The 26,020-nt window shown below is 46.3% G+C and overlaps 1 protein-coding gene across 4 annotated transcripts in view; it reads right to left on the bottom strand.

Annotated features, from left to right (window-relative positions):
* PHF12 (PHD finger protein 12) overlaps positions 1-26,020 on the bottom strand; it is a 32,927-nt gene extending 6,907 nt beyond the window's left edge. The window contains exons 1-11 of one of the 4 annotated variants that reach the window (XM_075168661.1): positions 25,208-25,295; positions 22,053-22,269; positions 21,248-21,440; positions 10,677-10,749; positions 8,713-9,100; positions 8,018-8,138; positions 6,753-6,885; positions 5,889-6,053; positions 5,078-5,239; positions 3,178-3,994; positions 932-1,054 (exon numbers count right to left, since the gene is read on the bottom strand). In XM_075168661.1, coding sequence (XP_075024762.1) covers positions 932-1,054; positions 3,178-3,994; positions 5,078-5,239; positions 5,889-6,053; positions 6,753-6,885; positions 8,018-8,138; positions 8,713-9,100; positions 10,677-10,749; positions 21,248-21,440; positions 22,053-22,149 — 2,272 coding nt within the window. In that variant the 5' untranslated portion in view covers positions 22,150-22,269; positions 25,208-25,295. Of the gene's footprint in view, positions 1-931; positions 1,055-3,177; positions 3,995-5,077; positions 5,240-5,888; positions 6,054-6,752; positions 6,886-8,017; positions 8,139-8,712; positions 9,101-10,676; positions 10,750-21,160; positions 21,441-22,052; positions 22,270-22,907; positions 23,185-25,207; positions 25,390-25,719 lie in introns of those variants that run through there. The other 3 variants (XM_075168660.1, XM_075168662.1, XM_075168663.1) reach the window with 3 other exon arrangements.

Below are 26,020 nucleotides of genomic sequence, written 5' to 3'. Positions count from 1 at the left end.
ACCCGAGAAGCTGCTACAGGCTCATTCTTGAGTCACGCGCTTTTGTAGCAGGGTCAATTAAACCAAACAGGGCAATTCAAGACAATATTATTAACGAGCTTTAAAGCAGATCTGTTGCTGATAGCTTTGAAGTATTTATATTTGTAAAGCCCTACAGAGGTCTGCTTTCTGGCAGCAAGCAGGCTGGCTAACCTCTTCTTCCAAGAGCTTTCTCCACATCAGCGACAGTTAAACCAGCAAGCAGAAGAAGCAGAGCTGTAACGGCCTTTCCCGATAGCAGAGAGGTAGTCGGGGTTCACCCAAGAAAAGAGGGTCACATTGGCAACGCCAGAAAGGCTGTTCTTCAGATGTAGAAGTCGTCTCTGGCAACAGCCTCGCTATGCTACTGATGATTGCTGTTCAGCAATCTCCTCCTCCTGAAGTCACTCCACTAAGGTTTGGCATTTCTTGCCAAGTGCAACAAAAGGAAAATAAAAAATGGGCCAGTCTAGGAGCAGACTGACAGAAGCAGAAATAAATCAGAAAATTAACTGACCCATTAGAGCATCACCACTCAGGTGACTGCTCGACTACAAGATCTATTGTTGCTGGACTTTACGCCCGTCGGGAACAGCTCTGGATTGCAGCTAGCACCGCAACATGGCAGGGCTGCAGGTTTCTGCATGTGAATTCCACCTGGAAAGCAGCCCGTGCAGTAGCTTTGTGATCGTTCCCCAGAAAAGCTTCAGGCAGAAACACTTCATCCGCCTTGCTGCCTTGGCAACACTACAAGTAGGGAAGCATGTGACATATTTAAGGTAATGTATACCCAGCCCCGCCCTCACCTGACTGCAACCCTTCTCTATCTCTGGAACTTTTCCTCAAGCAGAGACCAAATGCTCTAGGGAAGCAAACAGGGCTAGTAAAGACTGATAATGAACTAAATACTCACCGCCATCCATAAACGCTTTCAGGGAACTGGTGAGGTCCAACATAGCTGCGGAGTTTGAAGTGAGCGATGAGGGTAGAGTTAAAGCGCTTCCTATGGATAAGGTGCTGGGACTGACCTTACCATCTACAGAGAAAGACGGTGCAGAGAAGATATGTCACTGTGACGTTCGTGAGACATGCACCCAGCCCTCAGGCTGCACTTCGCTTCCAAGCTGCTCAGAATGACTAATTTTGCTCATATTGATGCTTTGAAAAAGGCCTGAATTAGAGGCCGTTAGCTTTCTTCTGCTCACAGAAGGGCTAGTGTGTGCCTCCAACACAGAGCCAACTGCTGGCTTCTGCCTCGCACCTCCAGTTGTCGGAGGAATTCTGGACCTATACATTTAAGCTCCTACTCCCTGTTTGAAGCAGCAGCGATGACAGACTGTAAGTGATGTCCTACAGAGACTGGAAAGATGAGCAAGTCCCCAGGAGCTTGAAGAGCTTACTACACCTAGAGACAGTAGCTTGTCTAGGTCCGAACATGCATAAAAAGTACAATTGCCCCATTTTTATTGCTGCGCAATTAACAAGTCTGGGGTGTACTTCACTGTCCAGTAAGAATGTGACAGTCATAAGCAGATTTTATTATTTACAAAATAAAATTCTACTGCTTTGGCAGCGACCATGCAGCTGAAAGAGGCAATGGCAAATGCCAGGAAACAAAATCCCTTTAATGCATTCTTGATGCCAGATCTTCTTGAGTTGCTTTGCTTAGAAGTAGAACTACTATAAGCCTGAAATTTATGGCAAAAAAAAAAGAGTCATGAATGATTTGTATTTTTGTACTCAGCAACAAAATTCACATACCATAATTTAAGATTTGTGATAAATATATATATGCATCGTGTTAGATGGAAAATCTAAATATTTACACCTTTCCCAAGAGACACTGCACCAAAATGATGTTTTAACCTGCATTTTGTAGAACGCAAGCTTTGCACCAAAAGCAATTATTCAACATCTTAAGTAACCACAAAATTATGTAGGGTTTGCAGTGCTCTTCAAACCACAAGCAAGAAGTTTTCTGTAGTATGGTCTCATTCCCTCTACCAAAACTTCTCCCAGTCTTGCATTTCTAAGCAGGGCACGGTCAAACTAGCAGCCTCAGAGTAACCAAGTTTGTTCAGCAATAAGCAAGGAGGCCAAGTACTCCAGGGACTGCTTCCAAACACGAGGTAAAGCTCAGAAGTTACTCATTAAGGAATTTTGAAAAGAATAATAAAAAGATACTGCCTCTGTTGCTTGCAATCACCAGATCTGAGCCATTCCACACAAGCCTGCCACTGAGCAACTAGGAACTGCAAGAGAAGTGACAGACAGCTCTGTCGCATGCTTTTCAGCGACTGCTTCAACCCAACCTGCACAAAGGGTTTACCAGTTTGAGTGTTGAGCTGGTGTGGGGAAAGGGAAGAGAAGGAGAATGCTTTAAGTGAAAGCTTATTCTAGCAAAATTTGAGTTATGAGCAGTTACTCTGACTTCAACATCTATCAACATCTTTGACTTGATGTTTTTATACTAAAGAATGGGTATATACACTTTAACAGCAGGGTTTTTGGGTACACCTCAGGACAGAGATGGTATATCCAAGTCCATAACTACCCTGTATTAACAGGCTAGCAGATACCAAACAGACGGCAGCTTCCCAAGTCCGCATTTCTCTAACACCAAGGCTGTGCAGCTGAAGACTTCAAACACACCTGTACTCGGGGACACAACCATCGCCAGAACGGTTACCAGTTACCAGTACAGAGATCATAGGATCAGATGCCTATGGGCATCATAGGATCGGATCAGGATCAGGAGACAGCTGCTCTTGTGAGAAGGACAACCTTGCAATCACAGTAGTGCTTTAAAACAAATCGGTAGTTTTAAAGCAGCATTGGAATGGCCAGTTGTTGGAACAGCGAGACAGCAGCCAACTGATTTAAAACTATTGTTGCTTTCCAGAATTAAACTGATCTACTATCCTGCTTCTCGGGACGGAGTTCCCCTGTCAGGTATACGCAGCCAGAAAAAACACACCCCGTGGCTCCCATGAAGGGACCCAAGACGGAGGAGACTTGAGAAACTTCTCCCGGCCCTCCACAAAAAACCCAATTCCCAGTTAAATGCGGGCATACCGCTAGAGCCTTGAGGTTCAGAATAACATTTAGCCTGAGCGCTTTCTCAGCCCCGGGGGCCAAGACCAGCTGTTTGGCACGTACCTGAAGGTGGTGCTGGTGAACAGAATCTGTTTGTGGACCCGACAGCAGAGATCCCATCTCCTGCAGCCTGCGGAGGGGTGAGAGCCCTCGTGGCGGTCAGAGGGGAGCCCATAGATCGCAGGTCTGCCGTCAGCGGCGGTCCTATCTGTGTCTGCACATTCTTTCTTTGCAAAGTGCTGGTGGTCTCCAGGCTGGCACAGGAGCTCGATATGGACGTAGGCATACTTGTGACCGGCACAGAACCCCTTTGTGCACAAGAAACGGGTCCTGCTACGTTCTCCGTTTTGACAATGGTTCCAATGGTGTGATTCAGAAGTCCACAAGTCGCTGGGGGCGTGAGGGGCCGAGGCCACGTTTGCCGATGAGACAAAACAGGTATTGTGTTACCAGATCCGATTAGTCTCTGGGAGTCAGTCAACTGTGCTGAAGATTCGGACGAAACGCCATAGAAATGAGGACCATTTACTTTAATGTCAGAGGCTGTCGGCCCATTTGAAGTCCCGCAAGAAGACACCTTCTTGGATTTATCTATACAAGAGCTGCAGTTGACATCTTCCTGTGACAAAGTCTGCTGGGATTGCGAGGAGCTCAAGGAATTCTGGGTGGTAATCCCTGAGGTGCAGGATGACATGGAATAGAGGGAAGGTGTGGGTGCCTTGTCAGCTGCCTGGTAAGGGTTGGCGAGTGAGCCGTCTGCCACAATAACAGGCTTAATATCAGCCTTCTCTGTTTGTTCAGAGTCCCAAAGCGAAGTCATCTGCTTAGCAGATAAATGTTTCAATATGCTGCACTGGAGCGCAACAACACTACAGAGCCACTGGGAGGAAGAAAAAAGTGCAGGTTAGCTCCACAGGCAGGCAGTGCTCCAAACCTCAACAGTTACTCCATCGTTCACCCAGCCGCCTCACTGTGCTGCTGACCGCTCTGACGCAGCCTGGAACTACAGCATCTGCTCTGATGCTCATCAAGAATCAGGAGAAAACTTTGTCCAGAGGTACAAAAGTGCAACCAAAATTAGGTACTGCTTATCTCCGTGCCGGGGACAGTACACAGAGGAGCTGAGATTGAAGGAGGGAGAAGGCAGCAGATGCACTTCCTCTCCCCTAAACTCTTCCCTCTCTTCACCTGTTAAGTGTTGCAACTCTTCAGCTAGGTACAAACACATCTTTCACTAATATGGGCTTCTATCCAAACACAGTCCTCCAACTTACTCTGTAGCAGGCCGGAAAGAAATGTTGATCTCCCTCACGCTATAGGGAGTCACCTGCCAAAGCTGGGGTGGAGAGCACCTTTCCTTTTACACAAGGTAGAGGGAGACGAAAAGATTTATTTGAAGTTTTAAGCTCCATGGTGAATGTGCATCTGCCACACAGAAGAACCCCGCCTGAGCTAACAGAAGGAGTCGACACCACTGATTGCAAGGCAACATGCCTTTGCGTTCTGGAATCTGGCAAGAAGTTTCATACGAGATATAAACACTCATTTGACCTTGATTTAGAAGTCCAATTCTATCAGCAATAAAAAGCAGCCCAGAAATATGACATTAACATACAAATAAACTTGTCAGAGAGCAGCCTTACATAATCAAAGCGGAAAGTATTTCCCCTCAGCCAGGAAATAAAAGTGACATCTAGACAGAAAGCCCTCGACTCCACTCTTAAGGCCAGAAGACTATTTCACCACTTCCCTGAAGCGTCAAATGAGGAGTTCTACATTTCACCTGGAAAGCCAAAATGAAGTTTTAATGGGCAAGGGTGTCAGAGACAAGACAAGCTATCACCTTCAGACATGGTTTTGAGACTGGTTTCCTAGACAACTGCTCTGATCATGACTGAAATGGAAGAGATCTTTGTACCAAAGCAACTACAGACATAGAGTCCAAGCATTTGACTTCATTTACCTCCTGTTGTTCTGTCTGGCTGGCTAAGTGCTCAGTGTTCAAAAGGTGCTTCTGCAAGGGTTCCTCAGGGATCCCGTTACAGATCAGCTCGCCATCTCTAATTGCTGCAGGCGCAAGTAACGGGGGTGGAAGCCGGTATTGGGACTTTATAGCATCGGGAACCTACATAGAGAAAGAAGATCACACATGAGAATAATTACTCAAGAATGACTAGTTAAACAAAGTGCCTAACCAGCACTACGCTTTGTGTTTGCTGCTTTCTGACCCAAAGGAACCCTGCAGACAATACATTAGAAGTTTCAAGGACTGAGTACTTTAAATTGATGCAGCCACGCTGAAATTAATAGGTTTTATTCCCTTAGGTCAGGCATGACTTCAGCACATCGTGGTGGCTACAGCACAAGAGGAGTCATGCAAAAAAGGCCAAGTAAGAAGGGAAACCTGTATGGCATTTTTCAGGCATTCTGGCAGCAAATACTCTTTGGGGTTCAACACAGAACATGCAGCTGCCCCAATTCTGACTGTAGGGGCACCTTCAGGAGGTTTTGTGTTGTACTTTCTATGCTTGTGCTAGATTTAAAGGCTTACTTCTAATAGCTGAGCCTTATGGTTGGCAAAAAAAAAGCTTCTTCAACCCTACACGTAGAGAAAAGCAATTGCTGACTTCCAGACCTCTCACCAACACATTCATTCAGACCCCACCCTCTTCCTCCTGCCCCAAGAGGCTATCCCTACGGGGCATGCTGGTTTCCCTTCCAAACTAGAATACACATACAGGGAGTTTCACCAACACCTACTTGTTTACACATACCTTCAAACCTTTTCTCTTTACTGATTGAAGAACTCTGCGATTTGGAGGATGTTTCTTATGGATTCGGTTTAAGAAATCCACTTTGACAACATGCTGAGATATGGTGTCCTGGAACCGGTCAAATACTCGGCACCGATTACTCAGGGTCAAGTTCTTCTGGTTCAGCTGGGTGATCAGATAATGCCACAGGAGTTAGGGATCTGCGGGTCACTCTAATGCACCCTAAGACTTTCATAACGCCTCGTAGCACTGGCAGTACAGCATCAGCTCAGCTTTAGACTATTTGTTTCCCGCAGCACTAACCGTTTCTGTTAAAGGGCACATTGCTGGAGATGAATACAAAAGCATTTAGAGGCCTACTAAGCAGCATCAATGCTGTCAGAAGCAGTTTGTCTGGGCACAAGCCCTTTGTTTCAGCCCCCTGTTTCCTGAGTATTTAAGTCTCAAGTACACTGCTTTTCCACAAATGAAAACTCCCTCTTGGAATGAAAGTTTTTTGGGTTAAGCATGCAAAGAATTACTTCCCCTATTTGTAGCACTGTGCTGCTTTGTATCACAGTTCTGGAAGCTCATCTAGATCTTAAGGAGTCCAGTCTGAAAACTAAACAAGCTGTCAGTGAGCCACAATCTGAGCTGTCAGCTTCAGTTACAGGAAGGAGTTGCCCCATCTTTATATTTTATTGCAGATAGCAGCATCATATTCCTTTGGAGAGTGCGTTGCTTGCAGCAGGAGCTTTACAAGCGTTACAGGGAGCAATAAGAGCTCAGAAGCTGTTTTACATTTGTTGTGCTTTGTCCTTTAATGGACCTGCCAGGTTCCACTCCAGCATCCGGTTACCATACTGCAATCATAGTCCTGCTTACCACCACGTGTTCTATGTGATTTGGGCACATCCATCGACCCAGAGGCATGGCAGTAAGCGGTGGCTCCAGACAATCCATGTGGAACAGGAGTGGGCAATAATCACACTGAATTAGAGGTGCCACTCTGCAACTCCTGCAAAGAGAGCCATATCTTACTTCCCACACAGAATACAGGGCATAAACCAAACACGCAGGCGAGCTCGGCTAACCACTTCAGCTTATCTTTCCCCACCAATTCCCCTACACTACGTTACTTGCATCTAAAATTAGGGTTCGGATTTGTAACTCGATCTATATGGACCTTCTGCAAGACCCACTCAAGGCAAAAGGTCTTGCCCGCGCACATGAGGGCTTCTCGGTGCAGAAGAGGTCCTTTGGCAGGAAGAGATGCCAAAGCTGTAAGCACTTGTCAGATTCACATACGCAACTTTTCAAGTTGACCTTGGGCATTAGTCCTGAGTGGCTTCATTTAGAGCAAAATTCAGAGATGAAAAGGAAATCTCAGATTTAGGTTATTACAATTTTTCTCAGATGAATCTTGTGTGAAGTTGGGACGTTTATTTCAACAAGATGTTCTCAGAACAAATCTCAAACTCCAGAAAGCTCCTATATCCGATTCCCCAAGCTTTAAAGAAGTCTTCACTCTATGACAAAGTCATCAGCTGTTCTCCACAAAAGCTCCAGTCTCCTGAGTCTCCAGCCCACTTCCAGAAACTCATTCTGACTGGGTTCCTGAAATAAAGTTTCTTGTTTTCACTGACATTTTGAATTGGGATTTATCTGTGCATTTTTTATGCAGTTACAAAAAACCAGCAGTATTTTGTACTGGTTTTCAGATTTACTATTTCAGCACAATACTCCTATTTGCTTTGGGCTTATATATCTCTCAGTAGATTTCTATTTCCTAAAGGCCACCTCCTCACATACTTCCTTCATGAACCATAAAAAAAATTTCCCTGTTTTCTAAACCACCATCACTTTAGAATTTTTCTTAGTAGAAAAATACTCAAAACAAAATGGCTCACTCCCTTCAGGCTACGTTTTAAAACCCTTTACAGCCATGCAAGGCTGCAGAAGCCACACCTACGCTTACCATGGTAAAACATCTGTTATTTAGCAAAGATGACTATTCCCCCATTTGTTTAGAGGATTGTAAGCAAGTAATGAAGGAGAATGGGAAAGGGTCATCTGCTTTTTTCAGCAAGAACTTTGCTCCCGTGAAGCGTGCAGCTACACCGAACAGCTTCCCTGGAAGAGTCAAGTACCTGTTGCATGTGAAGCAGACTTTCACCGGCAAGGGAACCAAACCATTGTGGTCTAACTCGTGTTGTGCTTTCTTGACATTCTTTCCTGTGGTTTCTTCCTTTCTCCTCCTCTTACTAGTACCTGAAAGTAAATTTTAAAAGGCTTTGGGTTACCCACATAGCAGAGACTTGCTTTCTGGCCGATACGCATAATCATCTCGGGCAGAGACAAACAGAAAAGGCAAAAAGAGCTGCTTAAGGAACCCTTATCAACCACTATATCTAGCCTTAAGTGACAGAGACTGTCTTTAAAGGCAGGCACATTTTATACTTAATCATTTCAGTGACATCTGATACATGAAGTCATTACTTTGTTACTAGATTATCATAACATAAATCAAAATCAAGTATTTTGAAAACTGGAATTTTTTTCTTCAGATTGATGATCTAGACTAAGGTGACAACAGCAAGCCTCTATCACAAGTGCTGACGGAGGTGTAGTGTGCAGTAGCAGTGTCCCCACAGCTCACATCTGAAAGAGGCCACCTGCTGTCGGACAGCTGGAGGAGGACCAGGGGTACTTCTGTACCCTCCGCTTCCACCAGTGAGCACCACTGGAGCCACAACTACCAAGGAGTCAAGAGGGAAAAGAGGCAAGATGGCAGCAGGATGCAACTGCGGACATCTTCACCAACACTAGACAAGCCATCGCTCACCTGGAAGTGCTGTGGTGCAGGTCAGTTCATTCGGCAACTGGAATTGCGTTGGGTTCCTTTCCATGGCAGCAGCAATAAGAAGCTCAAAGGGTCGCTTCAGCTGGGGCTGCCCACAGTCCATTTCTGCAATGGCAGAGTCATCATCCACGTCAATTATGTCCTCATCGACATCATTCTGCTCTGAGTTGGGGGTCTCGGTGCTGGCATTGGATGTGGGAGTGCCAGGCCGGCTTGCTCTCCTTTCCAAGATCCTGGCATGCGCATTAGCCCTGATGCTGCTGCTAGACCTGTCCAACAGGTCTGCGTCACTGGTGGGGGAGGTGGTCCTTTTCCCAGATTTGTCCACCAATCCATTTACCTGCCCCAGCTCTTTCTTCTGTTCTCGCTTCTGCACGACATGAATAGGCAGGCTTATCATGGAGGCCACAAACAAAGCACATCAACCTTGACAAATATGCAATCGAAGACAAACAGCATCTGAAAAGGCTTGAGCCAACTTACTACAACTTCTCCAATGAAGTCATTAAAGCCTTGGACCTAGCAAAAGCAATTTGATTGCAGCTAACGTATAGATGACAAAACAGCTGAAGGGAACCCAGCATGGGGAAGAAAATTAGCACGTCTCTCTCCTTTCAGGACAGGCGTATTTGAGTCCAGATCAGGACAACGTTTCACAGCATCTAGTCCTAAATACTTGACAAATCAGACAACTCTCTTTACTTTGCTAGCCAACACTGAGAAACTCCATAGTAGAGCGTTCATTGTCGATGCAGTCTATTAACCCTGGCAGTGCATCCAAACCCATTACGGAACGAGGAGGTCAGCTTGAGAATACAAGCACAATATACAAACACCACTGCTATCTCTTGACAACAGGAATCTTGAACAGGGAGAACTGCAGTAGAGGAAAACAATACATTGCAATCACCGTGAGATCCATTTTGCAACAGGAGGGGACACTGCATGGCCTAGTACGGGCAACTGTGCATTGCTCTAGTGCCTGACAGCATCACCAACATGGATGAACCAACCTACTCGATCACTAAAATGGTCTGCAAAAGGAGCAAAGTGTTATCAGGCAATTTTTAATACAGAAAAGTTGGGGATTTTTTTCTTTTTTTCCTCTCTCTTTTTATTTATTTTATTATCATTTTTTAAATTTGCGACCTTCGGTTTTTCTACTGTTGGCAGATGGCTGAACAGTACCCTGGGAACATAACATGGCAATCGCTTCAGGAACAAAAGGCTGAGTACACATTTTTTTTCCAATCTGTTTTGGGTGTCACTTCAAGGGAACAGTTGCTAGATAGTTTGGTGCGGTTTCTAAACCCTCTGCTACGCAGTCTTACGTAGTCACAGCAATAAGATGTTTACATTGTGCAAGACAGCTTCCTGGAGAAAGAGCATCAAGGGAAAAAAAAAGACAAGCCACAATCTTGCCCAATCATCTCCTCCCCATCCTGTTCAACAGCCCAGGAAATCATAACTCACTGTGATTTCACCCTCTGCTGATGTGCAACTGCTGTGAAGTCACACTTCTAAAAAACACACACTAACCAGAATCACAGCCCTGATGCCAAAGCTGCATTAACATAACTCCTCTTTTGCCTGTAGACAGCTCACCTCCTCGAGCATGGGAGCCGTTCCCATTCCCTCTGTGCCTCAGCTCTCCCTCCTTTCCAGAAGCGGGGGGGGAGGAAAACAGTTTAAAAGGCACAGCTTGACAAGAACATATCAGGCACTTCAGTTTTGTGGTTCCTGGTAGAGAGGTTAAAAATACCAGGAGAGTCTCATCAAGACTCCTTAGTTTTCTTTAAGCCTGTTCCTAACAAAGCCCTTCACAACTGCGAGCACAAAGAGCAACTCTCCCACGTTAAGGGGAGGGGAAGGTATAAAACAGAGGGTTCACGTTTCAAATGGACAGTTGGAAGGGCAGGGATCACGTCTGTTACAAGAGGCTTTACCTTGCGGCGTACAGTGCAGCGGTGACACATCCACTCCCCCGGAGGCAGCATTTCCTCACTGAGCGGAGGGTTGCTACAAACGAAACACAAAGCAATGCTTTACTGTTATTTCCGAAATGCCTCTTCTCACGTACACGCAGCCCAAGTCAGGGTAGCTCTGCAGGTTCAGCTCCCAGGGACTTCCTCCTTTTCTTTAGTGATGCTCCCCGATTTCGCTCCCCCATACATCCACTTAGCAGGACACCTCTAAGAAGCTTGACTTCCACGACACCATTTCATCGTGGAGGACGCTCCGCGGTTTCAGAAGACAGTCTTAGAATTGAATAGCACAGATAAATGGAAGATTCACTTGTGTGCAACACATATACCTCCCCCCTAACACCAACACCTCCTTAAATAACCTGATTGCTCCACGTAAGACTACACAGATTCCCGTGCAGCAAGCACAGTCATATATCTAGGCATTTCCATCCCTTGAATTTGCAGTGCGAGTCCAGCTGAACAAGCTACCACGAAGTCTACCCACTGCTTCTCAGGTACTCCATCCCTGGGCACACTTAACGGTAGAAACCACTTTCTATCTTAAGACAACCCAAATACTTTTAAAAGTGTCACCATATACAGCTTGCCTTGGCTATGAAGCGCAAGATACATCCTACTCATATGGATCTGCACTTACTATAAAAGCTGTATCACATCGAAATGACATTCTCATTTTGATGCTAGAAATAAACCAAAGCAAATTAGATGAAGGAGTAAGGAAGCCTATTTTGAGAAACACTTTTCCTTGGTTAAAGGCAGAGCAGCGTATTTTAGATGATACACTTTCCTTAGAGATCCTACTACTAGCTCAAGTACTTTCCAACACCTCTTTCTCATTAAGATTTGTTATTTCAGCAAACTGCTGACTGTTGCAGGAAAAGTGTACATGCTGTCAGAAAAACAGCCAGTTACCATGCAGCGTGGCTTTAATATATACTTTTAAAAGTTCCAGCTACTGATGCTAGAGACAGCCGCATAGCAAGTCTGCTCTCTTGTGCTGAACTCTCAACAGAGAGATGCGCTATCGCAGGACCTGGAAGCTCCATTTCCCACTGACTGGGAAATGGGTTACAAGGGATCCAGCTGGGACTGACGGGGTTACACGGTAATCGAGCAGTAGTGCGGCCACACTAGCAAGGAGCTTACAAGACCGGCCCAAGAAGCCACGCGAGCATGGGCAGCCAGACTGCGGTTCACTTCAGGAGTCTCTATACTGTTTATTGCACCTACAGACAAATATCAAACCAAATCCAAGTTAAGCTTTAAGACGTCTCCAGCACTGACAAGCCAGAGAAGATAAGATGCGTATTTGTTGGCCGGGAAGAGCTGTGCTTTGCAGCAAAGGGAGAGGCTGTCTTCCTCGAGAATCTTGCTCCTAGCACGGGGAAATGGCACAGGATCCCAGCCCAGGCTCCCAAGCTTGAGCTGTAAAAACAAACACGCTTCCTTTGTTTAAACAGAGTCCCGGCGAGCCTTGCCCCGAGCACGCCAGCTTGCCGACAGAAAGCCTCCGCAGGTACCGCAGCCATCCAGGGTCACACTCGGTCTTGCAACACTGTGCCTGGAAGACTGAAGGAAGAACACAGCAAGAACCAAACTGGTAATAACCTCAGCATTTCTGGTGTCAGGCTCCGGGGAATTCAGTAGAGCCAACACATCTGGCAGCCATTTTGAGGAGGAGTGCAGGGTTTCAGAGGCCTCCGTGTTCCAGACGCTCCAGAAACGCAGCGCTCTGCATACATGCACAAACGTACCTGCAGCTTATGTTTCTCATTTCCTGGAGGACTTGGATGAACAAGAGATCAGGCTTTAGTCGAGAGCACCAAAGCCTCAACTACTGGCTGCTTTACATGAAGTCTCAAATGTTTGGCTGAAGCGGTAACTCCCCTCTGCCCCAAACTAATCTTTTGCTAATAGAAACGGGGAAGGGGGGTGGAAGGAGGAGAGTAACAAATGATCCCCGTGTGTTTGCTGCAACATAAATCCATTCCGAGTCCTGAGGTGGATCCTGCAATAGCTCAGGTTTTACTCCTGCTAGAAACTGAGCTCTCAGATCTGCAGCTACTGCAAGTACGAATTCATCTGGCCCATTCCCCCCTCCCCTCCCAGCACCCCAGGGGAAAAAAACCTACAGACTTTGATTTGTTCGTAGTGAATTTTAGCCCTCTGAAGCTACCGACGAGCGTGCCTGAACTGCTGGAAACACGTCTGCCCCATTCCAACGCACGCGCGGCGTGCCAGGGATCCACGCGCTGCCAGATGCCTCCGGTTATTTGTTTTAACTGTTACCTCAATCTTACGCGTTTTACAATGAAACAATTAATACCACGGTGAATCTTGAGAGATGCCTAGAAGAGTCAGAACAGGTTTCTTCTTAAGTGTGTATGTTATTGTCCCATTTGTTATGTTTGAACTATATGTTCAACAAGCATGAGATCCTATACACAGTACTCTTAAATGACAGCTTAGAGAAGCATTTTAATGAAGGCTGCTACCCAAAGGCCTGTGGAAGGATGGGGAAAGATTAGTTTCAGACCAGCAGCAAGGTTTTAGCTCTCAGACTAGCCTCCTGAGTTTTCTGCTTGCTGTCAGGGCCTAACTGCTATAGCAAGTGTATTAAAAGACTGATTCTGCTTCTCCTGGTTAATGAACTGTTCATCAAGGCAGCGCGCTGCACTAACAAAGACTGATGAATGCTGTTCCTGCACTGCTGGCCTCTCCGCAAGCAGCGAGCATTTCCTGGGTCTTAGCATAAAGCCAGGGAAGCGCTAAAGAATGACGTTTTAATTGACTAGTTATGACCACATTCTTCAACCTTTTACTGTAAGCATAAGAGAAACTGATTTTTAAATCTGAACAAGATACTTGATCTTCATAACCAAGGTTAAGAATTAGCACTTTGGCAGGAGCACCACAGCCTCTTTCTCCCTATCTTTCATAGATTCATTAGCATGCAGATCTCCAGCCGTTAGTGTTTGCTGCCAACAGGACCTGGAATTGTACAGCACCAACTTTATCTTCAGTTACAACACATCTCCTTTCAACTACACACCGATCAGTTGTACTGTTATGTACAATTTCGCTGAACCTTAGTTTCAGAAAGTTTCCCCTTTTGTCATCGCAGGCAACAGTGGTGGCCAGCGCTATTTTACCTGGGAGGTTTGGTGTGACCCAAATCAAATCTGCTCAGCAGAACATGTTTCTGAATTTAAGACAAAGACAGCTCCGAAAAAGTGAGTCTGACTTTCAAGGTTAATATCTATACAAACACCTGGAAGACCAGCTCGTACAAAGCCTGTGAAAACTAGAGGAGATCTTTATCACTACCTATTCAAAACCCACTACACTGATACGGAGTCACTTGCCATAATACTAGCCTCATGGCTTTTTCTAAAAAAGTTAAGTAGCATCTGCTGAAATTCGTACCAGATTTGTGTTGTCAAGACTTGCTCTTGTAAACTTTTGGACTAGCTCCCATGATCAGAACATTATGCAAAGCCTCCCTTAAATAAAATTTAAATGGCTATGAAGAAATAAAAAAATCTTCAAGAGTCATCCATATATTAGGAGTTTTTATCAAGCAAACAATAGCATGAAGCCACTTAGCTTTTCAATTTCACACTCTGGAGCTCTCATACTTCAGATGCCTGTTGTTAGTCTAAATCCCATAATTACTCTTCACTTTGCTGACCTCAATAAATAAGTAAACAAACGCTCAAAGGAATGACACCTTCTTCCATACAAACTGGACCATAGCTCTCAAAGGAACCAGTTATAAGCAAACCTGAAGTTATTTACACGCGGCATTCCTGGTGGCCATCTTGCGTCAACGGCACGCTGACACTACTGAGAGCAGGCTCTGGACCCACCAGGCCACAGCCAGCTATCAAGCTGGGATAATGGTGGCAGGAAAACAAATCAGTCTCTGGCGAAGCTTTCTTGAACAACTTGTCTTTGATGTCAGTTGTTTTCAACAACCGGACTTAGATATTTTTTTTCTGTGCAGGGGAAAACAGTAACCCCACAAAAAAATGTAGGCAAGAACATTTTTCCTTCTCAGAAATCTTCTAATTAACTTACCAAGACTCAATGACAGGCTTATAATGAAGGATGCTGGTTATGTTTGCCAGTTAGAAAAAGGAAGAAGCCTTTCGGCTCTTCTATTGGACTCCTATTTATCCCAATGATGGATAGAGCTACAGCTGTTCTACCAGCTTCATAAAGAACAAGGCTCCCTGGCTTCCCACAGCAGGGCCTCAATGGCAGCCGTAACTAAAACAAACCAGGAAACCAACCTCACTGTCAGCGCATTACAAGCGCCCCATTGAGAATCGCAGAAAGTGGCATCACTTACAAATTCAGTTCTTTGAAACAGTTTTACTGCGCCCAAGTTACACACTTCTGGTCACAGCTGCTCCAAAACCCTGCAGGAGGAGGACACCTGGAAGCCAGCGCTGGGAGCCTCTACCTTATACATAATAAAAAACACAGGAAACAAGCTAACAGCTGCAGCCAGTTTCAAGTTCCTCCCCACTGCAACTCTCTTACCTTCCTATTGCAACTCCTGGCTCAAAGAAGGGTTTACACTTTTCTGAAGACAGAAGTCAGACTCCATTACCTGAAAGACGGTTACTAGGAATACTGTCAGCTCTCTGTTCCAGCAGCGCCAGGACTATTCCTCAGCAAAAACTATCCAGTGAAGGTCTGTAAGTTCTTCAAACTCCATCTGCTCTTTAATATGGATAAAGTTGTGAGTAAAAGAAACAATCTTTCTGATGAAGCCAAAGATTTCTCAAGCACCAAAGCAGAGACCACCAAACTTCAGATAAGCCAGGCACAACCTCGTCACATTAAAACTAAGAGACTAACTTTTTGGCCTCGATTAGGCTCGCATATTTTACGTGTTATACCTACTCGAAGCCGGTAGTGCAATTCACATTAACTACAGAGCATCAGCCACTATACTTTTATCTGTGGTGCAACTCCTCCTGAGGGAAATAGTGAAAAAAAGCTTGATAGCAGCCAGCACAACTTTGTTTACATTGAAGTGAAACTCTTGGGCATGCATATAAAAAGTTCTAAATCAGTAACATCCAGCAAGGAGACCTGGACATCACTGGACAGGTCAATACACGATTATTTCGGCTGCCACTATGCAAAGAAGGGAACAGAAATGACCGTTTCACAGGTCACCAATTATCCCATCATCTGGAACACTGCATCTGCTTAGCATGCATCTTTCCAACAGCATGGACAGAGTTGGAAATAAGGGTTCAGCAACAGACAGAGAACAGAAGCGGGATTAAAACACCATTATATGGCCAGACAGCAGGAAACAAGATGCATGCAAGGAAAAATAAAGGTACGCTAGCGTAATGTGTCCAAACGCCAGTACAAGAGCCGAGGAAGACTCGAACTCTTAAAGAGTTTAAGAAGTAATATCGTGACGTATGTTCTATTCCAAAATTTCATTCACTGTGTGCTTCTTTCTACCTCCTAAAAGCGTTCAACGCTGCAAGGGCAGAACATTGTGCTGACCAGCGGTTCAGGCCTCTGGCAGCAGTACTACCGTGCTCCTAAGAACCAGGTACCGTTTCACAGCCAAAGCACTAGTGTAGTGTGAATTTGAGTATTTTGTGAATTTTGAAGCCAGTGAAGTTACTTACTTGTATCCTTCCTCAAATCGCTCCTGCTAAGTCTCGTCCTGGGAAGAGAGCGCTAAGTACAACTCATGGAAGCCGGCGTTATCTACCTTACCTCGCCTCCCTTCCTACCAGGGGCCCAGCCTCCTCCCCGGGCACTCGGGCGCAGGCAATCCCGAGACTCACGGGGAATCAGAAAAGTTCCCTCCAACGTCACGAAGTACAACTTTTTTGTCTCAGACCTGACAAGCAGGAGAGTCCAATAAATTGGATAAGCTGCATGTAAACATGTGATCACCTGATGTAATTAGTTACTTCTATTTATAGAAAGAACCTGGCCCACAGAGACCATTCCCTAGACAACCCATTAGTTGTTACCCTCATTAACAGCTGACAAAAAGATTAAAGAAAGTATTGCTTTTTAAGACATTAAATTTCCACATATATATTAAAAAAGTATACATCTATATAAATAAATATGCATTAAAAAGTGTATAATACCACCTGTACTGCACTGAGGTTTTTTGATTTTTTTTTTTTTTAAATTAGTTCGGTTGGCTATGATCTCTGAGATTTGGGACATATCTGCTAGGGAACCGTCCAGCTTTGTATTTATAAGCAGAAATCACGGAAATCAATAGGAAGACTTGTTGACTTTGGAAAATTTGGGTTAGACACAGAAATTCAGGCATTGTGCACATCCTGACACCTGCTTCTTTCCCACGCATCACTCATGCCTGTACTGCAGACAATAGTAACAATAGTAACAATAGCCTGAATTCAATGTCCAGATTTATTCTTAAGTGTTCAGATCTTTATAGCACCATCTTCTTAACAGATTAGAAGTCATCTTCTCAAAGCAGGATGACACATAGGGCAGCATCAGGGAAAAGAAAGAGGGCTGAGGAACAACACAGCTCTAGTGAGAATCACTTCATCCAATTTTGTCCTTAAAGAACAATAAATGAAGAGACATCTCTGGTGGGGAAAAAAATAATCAAAACACAGGTCTGAGAGGTTTCTGAGAAGCGAACACATTCAGCCCTGGCCATACTGAATGTGTTCAAAGGAGACGGGGGTGAAAGGACAGAAGCAGTAAGGTGGAAAAAAGGAAAGCAGCACATCAGAAGAGGATGAAGGACAGACCCATAAAAGCAAAAGTATGAATTTGTCTTCACACAGGCACAAGTGAAGTATAATTCTGACATCTACACGAGGACTAGGCTTTCCCAAGAACACTGGAGAGGAGAGGGACGAGAGCAGCAATAGAAATACCCCCACAAAAAAAAAACCAACCCACGCTTAAAGCAGGGTATACATTCTTTTCTGCCTTTTCCGGATCACCTTCATATCCTGCTCCTGTTGCTATTCTAGACGGAGATCACTGGGAAGTTCACATGATGCCTTGCCCAAAGTCAGAGGCTGTGCAGGCAGGTGTTTCACACCAATCACTAGCGCTTGCCAGAAATTCAGCATGGGGTTTTCAGCCTGCTAAATTGCATCCTCAGGCCACTGCTTTCTGCAGGGTTCAAAGTCGGTAATCTCCAGCTCCATCTAGTTTACTTCAAGTGACTCGTGCAGAGCAGACGTCAGCAGAAACAGGTTAGAGTTGGGTTCAGGCACTAGATTTCCCCCAGCTGGCTGAGATGCTCTTTGCCTTTTGTACTCAAGATCTGATACGCCAATGATTTATAGAATTTTTTCTTCTTCATTTTTGGCTATAGGGAGCATTGACTCCATACCCTAAAATGGTATGTAATTGCATTACAACTGATATCTGTCAACCCCTTTATTAAAGAGAAGGTACAACACTATTTTTACTCAGCTTACAGAGTTACTGGATACTGCAGCATTCCTTCGAGGAAGCTGGGCAGACATCTAGCGAGCGGTGGAGTTGGAGGCAGCGTAAATCGACTACTGTAAGAAGAAAAAGCCAGCTCTGACAATCCGACTGTGTCACAAAATCACAAGTTTCGCCAGTAACCTGACGTGGCAAGATGCTTTCTGCTTACACTCACTTCTTTCAAATCCAGTACTTCATACCCCTATAACAAAGCCATATTATACTCTCAGCTACATTAGCATTTTCACAAGTCCAAGCTCACTTCCTGACTGGTTAAAAAAACCCAGGTACACACTTCTCACATGTGATTTATATTGCAACAGGCAGCACTCCCTAAATATTCAGACTTTGTAACATTTGCTTTCGGAAAGATACACCTCCTTCCTACTCTGGAAGTAGCCGCTCGCTTTCTTCACAGCAGATTCTTGCTACTTGCTACTGACTCGAGGATTAATAAGGGCTGCAGAGCGCAGGAAAAACTCAAGAACCTGACACCTACCAGTGAGTCAGTCTAGCAACAAAAACAGTTTAACATCCACTTGTGTGGGTCAATAAACAGAAGAATTGATGTTAGTGCCTTTTCTAGGTAGAAAAACTGTTTCAGTATCGACGCTACAACTGAAATATCGAATCGGCTCAGTCTGTCCTACACAGGCAGCCAGCCAGGAGCGCTGCCCTCCGTGCAGGTGTTCTTCACACCATCACAACAGCACCTACAACCCAAGTCAAAAAGGTCGGTTTCAGGGCAGAAAATGCATGTTTAGTCCTGACTCTTACTATAAATATATAGCTCTGCTGTTAAAAATCTGTAGCTGAGGACAGTGTGGGGCACTCCCCATCCGAGATGTCCTTCACACCCGCTGTAACAGAAGTACAGCAGGATATTAGACATGCTGATCGTGACTGCTTCCCATTTACTATCCCCACGTAAAGCAACATTGAGAAATAGAGAGGGGAGAATTATAAGAGCATTTTGTGTAATAAACACGGTAGTCCTGCCATTCCCAACTACAAGATCTGCAGGCAGCTGTAGAATCTTAACAGCACTGAGCTTGTATGTGATAAAAAGACACAAGGCAAGCTAAATGAAGGTGAATATATTTACAAGATAGCGCTAAGATCTCCATAACAAACAGTCATTAGCAGATTAGTATTATGAATCTAATCCAATTAAGAATTTCCTTTGCAAATGCCTGGAGGAGCTGGAATTCCTCTGGGAAGACCTTTCCACATTTTGAAAGGCTCCCGTGAGTCACGCCTGCAGGTCTGACATACCAGGAAAGACCAGCTCCGGAGCAGCACGAACAAAGCCGTGAACCCCACCTCGAAGCAAGCCGCTGCATCCTACTTCAGGAGTCAACTCAAAAACGGACCCTGCAGCACCGCAAAAAAAAAAGACTTCCCAGTTCCACAAGTCCCAGTCAACATAAAACTGGCACCTTCCCAAGCAAAGGGACAAAACAGCGGAGAATTTTCCTTATTAACAGTCTCGTACCGTGCCCTTTTCAACAGCTTCAGGTGATTACAGATGTTTGACATAATGCTAGCCCATACAGCAGCCATGGCTGAAGACAAAGCGTAAGTTAAGCAGTTAAACATCCCCCTCCTTGACTTTGTCAGAATCCTAACGCCTTGCTCCTACCCTTTACGCTTATATTGAGAACAGCAGTAGCGATCCACGGCTTGATCTGAATGCCCAACTCGTGTCCACACTGCAAAATCTGTTCACACTCAGTTTAACACGAGCAACATACATGCACACAGGGGTGAGAATTGTGGTTTTCAAGTCCCAAAATCAGATTACTTCACCAAATTCTTACTGTGAATGGTTTTCCTGGTGCCCTCAGCTTAAGTTCGTAGATTTAGGCTGACCTTATCTGCCTTTGCATCGACAGATTTAGGACAAAATAAGGAGGGCGAAAGATCTCATTGGTACAACTTTGCTGAACAGAACTGCCAAGACTGATCATGTTACCACATCTGCAGACACATGCGCAGTGACCCTCCGCACCGAGAAACCAAGCCAGCGCAATTGCTTCCTTCTGGTTTAGCATCTAGACTACGCTGGCCCCAACGCTACCAAAATATCAGAACCAAAGATACATAAAAAGAAAAGATGCTGTTTTTAAAAAAATGTATATTGTTTTAACAAACTATCAGTTAAGATAGATTCATTTAAATTAACGTTTAGAACAGAACAGCTTACTATCTGATCTTCAAAATGCAATTATATGAACACTAAAGTAGGTTTTTGCCAGTCATTTAATGTAAAAAAACCCAGAAAACCTCAAAATAAAAACTTTCTGCAGTTAAACTACAAGTTTTTTTGAAGCTGTCAGAAATGCCAGTGTGCAAGAGTCACACCAACACGTGTAATTCGATGTACTGAAATCCTGCTCCTCTATAGCTCGCTGTTAGGTCTGAAGTTAGCCTCTCCAGCACCTTTCTGGACATCCTGCTGCTCCTTGCAGCGGCAGCTGCTTCAGACCATTCAAAGTTTCACCTGAAAGCCCCGAGGCAGCCAAAGATGCCCATTAAGAGAAGGATTAGCTAAGACAATACACAGGCTAATGTTTCCCTCCCATCCCACAGAATGGATATTTATGTAAAAAACCCAAAGCTAGACCAAATGCCGAGATAAGGCAGGACATTTTAGACCTGAATAAGGTGGGGAAAAAGTTATTGATGTCCTACCAGCCAAACACAACTTTTTTCCATTCTTTGTGCAAAGCACTTAACCAACATGACTCATAGAAAATATGCAAAACCCAGGCTAGTTTAGCTTCGTCTACTTCTCTTTGCAGCTCTGTTACTCCAGTTCTTCGACAACAGCACTTCGGCGAAGACTGCCAAATCAGAGGGGAAATGGAGCCAAACGCTCCAAATATAAACTCGAAGAGGCAAGCGTTGCAAAAAGTTTGATGGAGCTAGCAGGCCCCAGTACGGATGCAGCGTACCTCTCCCAGCACAGCCGCGGGGTGATCCAGCAGCTAAGGGAAGCCTTTTTGCTGGGCACTGCCACAAAACTGGTTCTGTCTGTTTACCGTAATGGGCAACTGGTCAGCTTTAGGCAACGCGGGTCACTCTGCCATGCTAGCAGTGCTTCACAGCCAGCAGCACGCGATTTATAAGAGGGACTTGAACAGCAGCATTCAGCGAGGTTAGCGATTTTGGGCTCCTCCAAGGAGAAACTCGGGCAGTGAGACTTTAAAAAAAAAAGAAAAAACAAACACAAAACTGTTCTGTGTTAGTTCTCCCTCCTGTTGTCACTCCCCTCCCCCAGCTTGTTAACTAAACTTTTCCTCTCCCAGGGATCTTTCTAATCCTTCAGTGAAGCTGTAATGAATTTGCAACATCAGTCACTTTGCAAAGCGACTTCAACGCGAATCAAATTTACCACGAGCTCAAGAAAATACAGGGAATTCTAACAATCACATAGCCAGAAGGAGGATATAAACGGGGAAGAATAGAAGTAGTACTGGAAAATGGGTTTTCAATCATCTAAAGAAGGAGCGTACACCATTCCCAGGGGCCTGGGTCAAGGTAGAACATCAGAATGAAAATGCATGCTGCACCATTACCCAAAGCAGCAGATTATGGGCAAACAGCATAACCAAAAGCAGACTTGAGAGCTAAAAATCCTATGTTCTGTTTTCAAGAATTAAGGACAGGAAAAAAACCTTTCTGTAAATTCAAACCTGAAGACAGTCACCTGACTATGATATTAATCCAAGTATGCTGAAACTAAGTATCTGGAAGGGATTTTACACTTTCCTGTATCCCTCCCACCTACTCAGTTTATCTACAGCCAGGCTGGTAATCCTCCCGGTCCATGGACTCTTACAGTACCTGTAGGAGTTTTACGCTGAACTAGCGATGCTGAAACAGAGTTGTGAGAAGAGCTGACACCCCGACAGATGAATTGGGAAGTCACTTCCACCCACATCAATTCAGGAGAGCAGTCGTTCCACAGTGTATCAACAAAACTCGTTATTTACCATCAGAGATGTGTAACACTATCAGATTCGGAAAGTTTTCGGCGTTTTGGTCAAGCACCTTCTGTTTTCTGCAGAAGACAACGGGTTTAGGTACTAAACTGAAGTTAAGGCAAACTGCTGAAGTTTGAGAACCACACACTTACCTAATGAAGCCGACTTGCTCGCTACAGGTTTAAACACCACGATACAGAAGAGCCTTCTCTACACAGAAAGAAATAAACCTGGTTTATGGGCCACTGAGCTGGGTTAACTCCTGGGTTTGTCTCCAGCCTACTGCTTAAGTTGGGCTGATCACACCCTTGTCATTCATTTTCTTTTATAATATGGCCTCTCCTCTACAGCTTTAATCAACTGATTACAAATCCTAGACCTAGAAGAGCTGCTCTTCTCTTTTTTTTTTCTTTCCCTTTTATTTTTTTTTGCTATATTGATAATAAATGCAACCTGGTACTAAAGCTTACAATAAATATTTAAAGAACAGGTAAGCTGTCAACACAATTCAGCTAGTATGCCCCAGCAGTATATTTAAACTGCTATTCAAATGACTTAAAACAAGCACTGCATTACAGCTGCTATTCTTTAAATAAAAAAAGGAGGCAGAAAGGAAGTTGCAAGTGCTGCCTTTATGCCTAAGTTTATATCCAGAACGGAAGTTTACTTTAAGCAAGATGTAGGAGGCAAAGGGAAGAAAACACGAAAACAAAACCTGAGCATCCCTTCGAAACAACCTGGTTCACTTGAAGGCCTTGGCCGAGCGACGGACAGAGGTCCACGAGCAGGGAGGCAGAACTGGGCCCAAGCCGGAGCCCTGCAGGCGAAGCCTATCCAGCAGCACGCAGCTGGGCCGCTGCGCCGCTCCAGACCGCGCCACCTCCCGCAGCAGGGTTTGGGCTACTCTCAAAATGATCGCCCGAGAGACACCCCAGGAAAGGCAGCAAATGAAGTGAGAAGGTGTCATCAGAACTGCCCCTTCCATTTCTGTTCTGAAGGGTGACTAGTTAGAAGATTTTTTTTTTTTTTTTTAAATTATAGTGCAACAAACTCAAGTACAGCCAAAGCTTTACAAATACCCGATTTACATGACTGTTTCCCACCCACTAACTACAAGAAACTTGCCAAATTAAGCCATGAAATTTAGCCAAATCTAGCCATGCACAAAGCAGTCTCATTTACGGTTGGGTTTAACTAGGATTCAGAGTCAATCAGGAAACTCTACAGCATTAGTCACAGCTCTTCCATCTCAAAATGTGAAGGTTTAGCCATTGCTCCAGCCTCACTAAGAGAAGGCTCAGGATGTGTTTGGCAGCATCTGAAAGCAAACACCGAGTTTTAAGCAACTACGCCCGATAGAAGAAAAAAAAAAAAAACTTAAATTAAAGCCCACCAAGAAGGTAGGATGAAAAAAAGTAATTAGTGTCCTCCTAGTAAATATTAAGAGGATCTGCACTACCACCAGTAGCACTTCCTCAGGGTAGGAGGGATGATGTCATGGCTGCACGCTACAGCATTGTCGGGTTCGTCCGGCTATACGCTGCTAACGGGACACTCCCTACAGAACTGTGACCGCACAGTCAGTTTTCCTGGTATCAGCAATCAGTTTAATAAGTGTTCAGAGACCTGCAATTAGCATATAAACGCAGTATAACCACCAAGCAAAAGAAGAAAAAAAAAAAAACCCCAACAGGGAAAAAAAAAAAGCAAAGAGGAGACAGCTGTAACAGGGTGGCAAACAAAGCTCCAAAGCATGAAAGAGAGAAAGGAATGTGGTTAAAAAATCTCCCCTAAGGAAGAATACTCTGTACGCCCGAGCTCCAGCTGTTTGACTTGCCCCGCTCCCTCCTCCACTCCATTATCCACTCTGGCTGCGCTAATTTAACACAAACCGCCCGCCTGTGTCAACTGTTGAAGGGGAGAGAGGGGTAAGGCGGCCTCGGATGCGTCTGGGCTCCCGGTGCAGAACGGAAAAAACTTTGGGGCGGAAAGTTCAGGTGCCTTTGGCGGGTCGCTTTGTGCCGAGAGCTTAGGAAGCTGCGAGGGAAGGCAGCGAGAGTCCTTCCCCGCTGCAGCGTCTACCGACTAGAGCTTTGCCACCGCCTCCACATGCACCTCGACTCCCACACGGCACCCAGATTTGCATGCAGAAAGATCTGCTTTCATCAACAAAGCCACGCAACTCCCAGCAAGAGGACACGACTGCCCCCAATTCACGGCAGTCACTCCCATGGAGGAGACAAGCAGGTCCGAAGAGTCAGGAGGAAGGAAAAAAGGAGGGAAAAGAATAAACCCGGCCAATTTTAAAGTCTGGAGGCCTGGATTTCCACGGGGAAGGAATTTTCACGTTTAAGATACTGGGGGAGCGCTGCGAGGGTTTGAAAGTCATATATGCAGCCAAAATGGCGCTGAGAATAAAAATATAATTTAAAGGAAGGTCGCCATATTGTAAACAGTGAGGCAGGGAGACACAGAGACAGCAACCTCCATTATTCCCAGCAGCTGCAGCAGCACGGAAGCGCTGGGAACGTCAGGCCTGGTGCGGAGACGCCACCGCCGCTTCCCCCCCTCCGGCCAGGACCCTCCGGAGGCCCCCCCCTAGCAACGCACCCTTAGAGAGGGGTGAGGAGGGGAAGTTATCCGCTCGGGGGGGCGGTGGAAGGCCGGGTAGGGGCAGCACCGAAGCAGCCAGGCCGCGCAGCCAGCGGCCTCGCTCCTCCTCTAGGCCTCTCGGCCGCTGCTCAGCACAAAAAGAAAGGAGGGTGGTGGACCCCCACCCCCCTGAGAAAGCAGCGAGGGAGCTTTTCACCTCGGCCGCTGTGGATTAGTCTCGGGGAGATAGACCTAAGTGGGGTTTGCACCTCCTTTTTGTTCCTGCCTGCTACAGCCGGCTGGGTGTCCCCCCCACCCTCCCCGCACAAGGCAGGGACCTAACGGGAAGCGGGAGCCGCTGGAGGGAAGGTTCCGCCTGGGCCGGGACGGCCAGATCCAGAGGGAGATAGCGCCGAGCCTTACCAGCACTGGAGGTGGAAAGCGGCGGGGCAGTGATCGCAGCACAGCAGATCCCCTCCTTCCTTGCAGCTATCGCAGCTATCGTGGTTAGTGGCCCTGCCACTTCGCCTGGGCTCCTTCTCGGGCCTCCTGCTCTTCTTTTCCCCATCTTCGCTCTTGGGGGGAGCCAGGAGGGCTTGGATTTGCTGCACATGGACAGACAGACAGACAGAGAGGGCTCTGAGGGGCTGGGACGGACCCTGACCCCAAGCGCCCTTCTCCCGGCCGCTCGACGGGGGAAGAGCGGCCCCGGGCCGGGGCGGGGGGACACACAGAGGGCCTCGGCCGGGCCCGCCCCGCCCGCCAGCCCCGTGTCCGGGAGGGCCTCTCCCGGGGATTGGGCGAGCCGCCTCCGTCCCTCCGCACTTCCTTCTATGGCCACGGGGCTCCGGGGGGGGGGGGGTCCCTCACCATTTTGCAGCCCCGCGGCCTCCCCGGTCGGGCCTCCCCCCCTTCCCCCGCGGCCCGGGCCTCACCTCCATGAGCCCCCCGGAGGTGTCCAGGTCGTAGACGATCGTCTTGGTCTCCATCTTCTCCCACATTCATCCAGCCCGGGAGCGGCCCCGAGAGCCCCCCCCCGGCGAGAGGGAGCGAAGCGGGGAGGGGGGCGGCCCCTCAGCGGCGGCGGCTCCGCGTCGAGGGGGGCGGCGGCGGGGACGGGCGGGCGGGCGGCGGGGCCTAGCCCACGGGCCGCTGCGGCTTGCCCGTCGTCCTCCTCCTCCTCCAGCCGGGCCCGGGGGCGGCTGCGGGGGGCCCCGCGCCCGCTGCCATGCCGCG

The sequence above is a fragment of the Calonectris borealis genome, chromosome 19, assembly GCF_964195595.1.
Source record: "Calonectris borealis chromosome 19, bCalBor7.hap1.2, whole genome shotgun sequence".
In the NCBI taxonomy this organism is placed as follows: Eukaryota; Metazoa; Chordata; class Aves; order Procellariiformes; family Procellariidae; genus Calonectris; species Calonectris borealis.
The sequence above is the reverse complement of the archived record's forward strand: the minus strand, read 5'-3'. Positions and strand labels throughout refer to the sequence as shown.